Source organism: Harmonia axyridis, chromosome 2 (assembly GCF_914767665.1).
Source record: "Harmonia axyridis chromosome 2, icHarAxyr1.1, whole genome shotgun sequence".
In the NCBI taxonomy this organism is placed as follows: Eukaryota; Metazoa; Arthropoda; class Insecta; order Coleoptera; family Coccinellidae; genus Harmonia; species Harmonia axyridis.
Genome location: NC_059502.1, coordinates 4,878,960 through 4,886,219, shown reverse-complemented (window position 1 = coordinate 4,886,219; position 7,260 = coordinate 4,878,960). Strand labels below are relative to the sequence as shown.

The window sequence follows — 7,260 nt, the reverse complement described above, 5'->3', positions numbered from 1 at the left end:
ATTTGATTATATTTATTTCACAGTAAAGTTAGTTGTGATCACCACGTTTGATTTTCAGTTACAATATTCTGAAACTAGGATATTCCAGTTCTACGGATAAGATTATTTGTATCTGAACCACCAATCCGATTTCCCAGCTAAATTACTCAGCAAAGGCTTTTGGCTCCCTTCCATACATTTGCTAAGTGAAACCTTTCTGATTGAACTAAATCTGCATATATCTCAATCATCTCAATCTTTTGTGTACTATATTATAAAGTAAGATTTAGAGTTATTGAACATAATATTCATAATCTTGAAAGTAACCTGGATTGGATTTGATAGATAGATTCCATGATAACAGTTGACTTTATTGGTTGAACTTGACAGCTGACATTCAAGAATTAAAGGAAATGAAAAGGCCAACTCATTTGCCAGAAAAGGAGCACAATCTCCTTTCATTGGCCCGGAATCTTTTTGTGTAATAGGCAAATGTACATACAAGAAAGAGTTTCAGGAGAAGGAAAAACTAAAAGAGAAACACTCTGGAGCAATCTTCCTGGGTTGGATCGTTCTGAAACATTTTTTAGTAACTTTAATACTGCATGATCTAAGAAGTATCTGGTTCTTAGCAAGAATTCGCTACACCTCCTCACTGGATTCCTTAGAGGACATTGCCACCTCAGAAAGCTTCTTATGAGAATTCTGCAGGAAGGAGAATCGAATTTTCAGGCTAAAAAAAGTATACTGAGGTAAGAAAGTTTCTTCATCAGTTCTGATTGTAACACATTTCAATATCCAGAAACATAACTAAATAACATTGCTTGTCTGGAACAGTATTATGGAATGCTTTATGTTGCTGAATGCCTCTGTAACAGGATATGAACTTCATATTAATGTTGTTTATACACTATCATGGCCACAGGATTAGTTCAGAAGTTTCAATCCGCTTAAATAATTTCATCTGTACTGGGACCAAACTTGAATTATCTCTCAGTTATATATCACATCATGATGCCCTTCAACACTGTAGAAGTTATGAACTTTGACGAATATAATGCAAATTCAGGGAGAACTCTTGGGAATGCTATAGGGTGTTTTTTTTCGAGGTATATAACTTTATGTTGGCATTACTGTTCAAGATGGCGACCGATTCAACAGCTGTCAAGTGATTTATTCTCAGTTTGGTTTGGCAATTCATCATGAATAGACTACGCCTGAACAACGCTTGCAAATAGTGCAATTTTATTTCGAAAATAATGGTTCTGTGCGCAATACGTATCGCGCACTACGTCCATTTTATTTTGTTTAGCGATGAAGTGTACTTCTGTTTGAATGGCTACGTCAACAAACAAAACTGTCGCATTTGGAGTGAGGCTAATCCTCAAGTGTATGTCGAAACAGCGTTACATCCAGAAAAACTGACTGTTTGGTGCTCTTTATGGGCTGATGGAATCATTGGTCCGTACTTCTTCAAAAACGATGATGGCCAGAACGTTACAGTCAATGGTGATCGGTATAGAGCCATGATTATTAACTTTTTCATTCCTGAATTGAACAACCATGATGTCCAGGAGCTGTGGTTTCAACAAGACGGCGCAACATGTCACACAGCCCGTGCCACAATCGATTCATTGAAAGACACGTTTGGTGACCGCCTAATTTCACGTTTTGGTCCTGTGAATTGGCCTCCAAGATCTTGTGACTTAACACCGCTAGTTTTATTGCAATTTAAAGTTCAATAGCTCTAAAAAAACACCCTTTAGAAATAGCAGATAAATTCTAATTAAAGTGAAATTAAAGAAATATTTTTCAAATTTGAAATGAAATATGTTCCTGGAATTGGATCAAAAATAGAATTCAAATGATTAAAATGCAAATTGAAATAAATATAGTTACAACACGTATATTTGCTGTGTTCAATCGCTCTTTATCAGTTAATTTCATTTTGTATATGAAAGAACATTGAAATATTTGTTTGTTCGAATAAATCATGCACTTGCATAGTACCTACGAATTAGTAATAATAAAGATAAGTATGTCGTGTTATGTCCAATCATAAAATTTGCAGTTGAATGACAATTTAAAGCGTCTTGTAAATTTCCATGTTGATCTCGTAACCAGAATCGTAAAAAACTCATAAATAATATCGAATAAATATTACTCAATATTTCTGTGACCACAAAACTGACTGAGGTGAGATTTTGAGAGTTGATATTATAATTCAAAGCTCATTACCGATTTTCATCTGATCACATAATCAGAATTAGATTTTGCATGAATATATTGATTTCAAGCCTTTCAATGCTGATCATTCAACTCAGAAAAAATTCAAGAAGAATATTGAAAAAATGAGAAAAATATACTAACATGAAGTAGGGAGTTTTTGAGCGTTCATTAATTCGTTTAAATTGTTGAATTTTTTAATCAAAATTAGTGCTTATTGGTGACTAATGAGAGAAATTTAAGAAAAAATTGTGGAAGACATTATTCTCAGTATTCACAAATGGACAGTGATTTTGATGAAAACATTTTACAATTTCTAAATTTTGTTGAAGCGTGTATTTTTCCATGATCGAACAGCATAACCTACGGAACACAAATGACATAAGAAATGTCAAAAAATAATACACAGTATACGCTCTATTAGTGATGACGTCACACACCGCCATTTTAGTTCTTCTGTCAGTGTTCGGAATCCAAAAAAACAAATTTTCATTCAAATTAGTACGTTGTCGTTGAAGAAATTGGATTATTTTGATTAATAAGATTATTTAAGGAACGATTTTACTATTAACTGATAGACAGAAGGCACGAGATTAATGCCAGTGAGTTCGAACTTGAAGTTCAACTAATAAAAACGGCTTTTTACAAAATCTGGGGAATGATACAGGATTCAAACTTACTGGTATGAACCTCGTTCCTTCTGTCTATCAATTAATACTGAAATCGTTTCTCAAATACTCTTATTTATGAAAATTAGCCAATTTCTTCAACGACACCGTACTAATTTGAATGACAATTTGTTTGTTTGGATTCCGAACACTGACAGGAGAACCAAAAATGGCTGTGTGTGACGTCACACTAATAGAGCGTATTGCCATTAGAAAAATTTTAAATTGTGTCATTCTTATTGGCAAAACGGTTGAATTATGAATCAGTTGTTCGTAATACATCGAAATTGACAAGAAAATTTGAATAGAAGTTGGTGGCAAAATTTTGGAACTGCTAACTGAATTTTAATTCAATGAAATTGGCGGCTTTCTCTGGTTTTTGGCACAACTCCGAAATAATTGGATAGATTTGTTCCATTAATGATTTCGAGTCTAGAAATTCAGAAAGAACCGCGCAGAAACGGTGATATAAATTAACAATAAATAAATTCAAACTGTTCACATCAATCATGCTAAAATTTCAGCTAACGCAGCATTAAAATCAAAAAAGTTCCTGACCAATCTTGTCCTATCTCAATCTGGCAATCTCATTTGATTCAGTGTAATTCAAAGAAGATAAGAGGACCTGGGGATTGGGGAATCACCGCTCTTTTGTTGACCTAAGCCTCTGTGTGGGTATATAAAGATATCAAGCACTTGCGAGATGAACTTGACCGGCAACATTTGTGGAGTGAAGTTCATTAGTCAGCGAAGATTGCAAAATATTCGAATATGCGTTCATTTGTTATCACAGCCGTTTTGATAAGTGCTATGTATGTGGCAGGTAATGTGTTAATTTATTTATACTCTGTTAAACGTTCGAAATATATTCAATATTAAGTACTTGAAATATTTTAATAATTTTCCTTTATTTAAGTCCCCGGTCTTCCATAGTGAAACATATTTTTTTGGCAAAATTCGATTTTATTATTCAACATAGTTGCCTTCGAGTGCGATACAGCGATTATAGCGATCTTCCAACTTTTCAATACTATTTTTGTCGTACGATTTGTCTTTTGCTTCAAAATAGGCCTTAGTTTCGGCGATTACTTCTTCATTGGCGCTAAATTTCTTTCCAGCGAGCAATTTTTCGAGGTCTGAGAACAGAAAAAAGTCGCTGGGGGACAGATCTGGCGAATACGGTGGATCCAGAAGCAATTCGAAGCCCAATTCATGAAATTTTGCCATTTTTTTCATTGATTTATGACACGGCGCATTGTCTTGATAAAACAGCACCTTTTTTCTACGAATGGGGCCGTTTTTTTAACGATTTCATCCTTTAAACTATCCAATAACGCTATATAAAAATCGCTGTTAATGGTCTGGTCCTTTTGGAGGTAATCAATTAATATTATACCTTGCGCATCCCCGAATACTGATGCCATAACCTTGCCAGCTGACTGTTGTGTCTTTTCTCGCTTTGGATTCGGTTCATCGTGTGCAGTCCACTCAGCTGACTGTCGATTGGACTCCGGAGTGAAATGATGGAGCCATGTTTCATCCATTGTCACATATCGACGCAAAAATTTAGGTTTATTGCACTTAAACAGCTTCATACGAAACTTTTTTGATTTTTTCGTCGGTGACAGCCTCTTTTGGGCGTCCACTGCGTTCGTCTTAGGTGCTAATTTCACCACGTTAAAACTTAGCATATCAATCAATGATGGTTGATTTTCCTGGTGCAGACCCCGGAAACTCTTCATCATAGCAAGATTTTGCTTCAACTGTATTTTTTCCTTCAAAAAGCAATATTTTATCAGTACCTACACGAAATTCTTTTTTTTTTAATTTTTTCAAATAACAAAAGTAGCTACACTCACAACGCAATATTTCATAAACTAATGGTCGGACTGCTGTCAAATTTTGACACGTATCATTTAAAGGTTGGTACTAACTAAAAACCTTATAGATTTAATAGGTACTAGTACCGCCATCTGTGTATCAGATCGGGGACTTTTCAATTGGCCTAATGCCTGGACCAAGCACAGAATAATATGGTGATTGATTCCATTTTAACTTCTAGTTACAGAGGCTCTGACCGATAGAGAAATTTTTGCAAAAACAATTTATGGTGAAGCTAGAGGTGAACCAGTAGAAGGGCAAAGATGGGTTGCTTGGGTGATTAAGAATAGAGCTAGAGCCAATAAGTCATATTGGGGAGGTAGCGTAATTGGAGACGTATGTCGTAAACGTTTACAATTCTCATCTTGGAATGGAAAAACTGACATCGCCATCGGCGATCCTAGCACCTTTCAGAAAATCCTACAGTTAGCAAATTCGTAAGTGTTTTCGAAATATCTTTTTTATCAGAGTATGGAACAAGTTCAGATTCGGGAATTTTCGAATTATTGATATACAGGGCAAGCATTTGGGTTGTACATTAAATTTAACCATAGATTCCTATTTTTACATAAAACACTTTTTATTTCCAATTTTTCCAAATTCGGCTTAGGTGAAAAAGTTCTAAAGAAAATTCATTTTTTTCTTCGAATATTTCTCATTCACATATTATTCAGATTTCAGAATGAAATGAATTCAATTGTTACTTAATTACTTACCTAGTATAAATAGTTATAACTTTTGACTCTTGAAAGACTATTTTTTGGAAAAAAAAATATTCTGAATTATTTATCACAACTTTACAGTTTGACAAAACAAATGAAATAAAAAAATATTCGAACTGGTCTTGCGTAATAAAGGTTTTTTCTAATTAATATTTACTTCGTTCTCAGTTTATTACCTTTTGCACATTTCATTTTACACACAATTCCTAGCAGCGTATTTATTGGCTTACTTGGGTCATATTGGAACTGCTTTCGTAATTATAAATAACGGGATTGCCAACTTTTTATTTTTGCTTGATGGTTGTTAATTCCAGACAATAATTTATATTTCGAGCATTTTGATAATCAATTTTTTTTTCATTTTAGAATCTATGATGCCCCAGCAAGCGAAGACCCTACTGGTGGATGCGACCATTTCCACAGCAAGAAAATGAAGAAATATCCAAGTTGGATAAGGAACTGTAAAGAAGTTAAGACTATTGGAAATCATATTTTCTATAAATCTGTGTGATTTCAACCTTACCATTAAAAATATTATTATGTGACTGTTGTTATTTGTTGTGATATATTTTGAATAAATGTTACTTTTCTATTCAGTATTGAATTTTCTGAAGTAGGGATATATCTATTTTACATACAATAAATATTATAAAAATTATAAAAATTGAAAATGACAGACATTGCGATGAAATTATAGTGTGAACTGTACCTAGAATGATTGACATAATATAATAATAATTACATTTTTGGATCCCTTCAGACATTAGAAATGTATGAGATAATTCACAGCATAGAGAAAAAAAAATTGAATAAACAAATTACAATTCAGTAGAGAGGATGACAACAATAATAAAACAAATACCTAACTATTCAGAAAAGTATCATGGAAATATTCGTTTATGCTATAGAAACATTTTGTAAGTGATACAGATTTTATTCTCTTTTTGAAACTTATATATCTGATTAGGGATTCATCAAGCCAAGTAGCTTGACATTTTAATTAACTACTTGACTTGAAAATCAAGCACGTGAAAAATTTCATACTTGAGCTTGATTTGACTTGATTTTAGAGATTTATTGCTTGATTTGATATCAAGCTACTTGATATTACTTGTGCTTGATATGCACGCGTCGCACGGCATATATTTCTACAATCTCGTGCGCGCTTAGAATAAATAAGGGGATTCCCCGAGCACCGAGAGACTGAAGCATTCGCCAGTGTGAATTTATTAGTAGTTTTCACACATTTCTATGAAATCTTTTGGTAGTTTCAGGAATATCTTTTCATACTTGGCCAAAATGGACAAGGTTTTTTTTATCAATGTCAGCATCTTTAGCTCCTGTTGAAAGACAATTTCCCAGAGCTGGTCTTACAGTTTCTAAAACCCGCAATAGGTTAGGCGACAAATCTATAATATGCCTCATGTGTCTTAGATCCTGGATGGAAAATTATGAAATCGAACAAGGCCTGGAGGTTTCTCAGTATTAAGAAACTTTATTTTTTTATTATTTTTATTTTGTTATGATTTATAGTGTTTATGTTTCTATTTCAAAAAAGTTGATATGTTCGGTTGTTCTATACAATAAGTTTGATAAATAAAAGTGTTTTTTGCAAGGTATCCTCTCATTTGATCATTTTCTTTATTGATGTGACACTATACGATAAATCTGCTAAAAATCAAGTAGCTTGATATGATTCAAGTACTTGATAAATAAATACTTGACTCGAGATTGAAAAACCACCACTTGACTTGAAATCAAGCCAAGTAGCTTAAAAAATCAAG

At 33.4% G+C, this 7,260-nt stretch overlaps 1 protein-coding gene across 1 annotated transcript; it reads left to right on the top strand.

Annotated features, from left to right (window-relative positions):
- Positions 1 to 3,541: 3,541 nt before the first annotated feature.
- On the top strand, positions 3,542 to 6,072 carry LOC123672264 (spore cortex-lytic enzyme-like). Its single transcript, XM_045606296.1, has 3 exons — positions 3,542 to 3,696; positions 4,936 to 5,191; positions 5,843 to 6,072. The coding sequence occupies exons 1-3, from the start codon at positions 3,645 to 3,647 to the stop codon at positions 5,985 to 5,987; spliced, it is 453 nt and encodes a 150-aa protein (XP_045462252.1). The 5' UTR covers positions 3,542 to 3,644; the 3' UTR covers positions 5,988 to 6,072.
- The last annotated feature ends 1,188 nt before the right edge of the window (positions 6,073 to 7,260 follow it).

Coding starts and splice junctions, on each gene's coding strand:
- LOC123672264 (XM_045606296.1), top strand. CDS start 3,645: ATGCGTTCATTTGTTATCACAGCCGTTTTGATAAGTGCTATGTATGTG. Junction 3,697..4,935: donor AAGTGCTATGTATGTGGCAG/GTAATGTGTTAA, acceptor TTTAACTTCTAG/TTACAGAGGCTCTGACCGAT. Junction 5,192..5,842: donor ATCCTACAGTTAGCAAATTC/GTAAGTGTTTTC, acceptor TTTTCATTTTAG/AATCTATGATGCCCCAGCAA.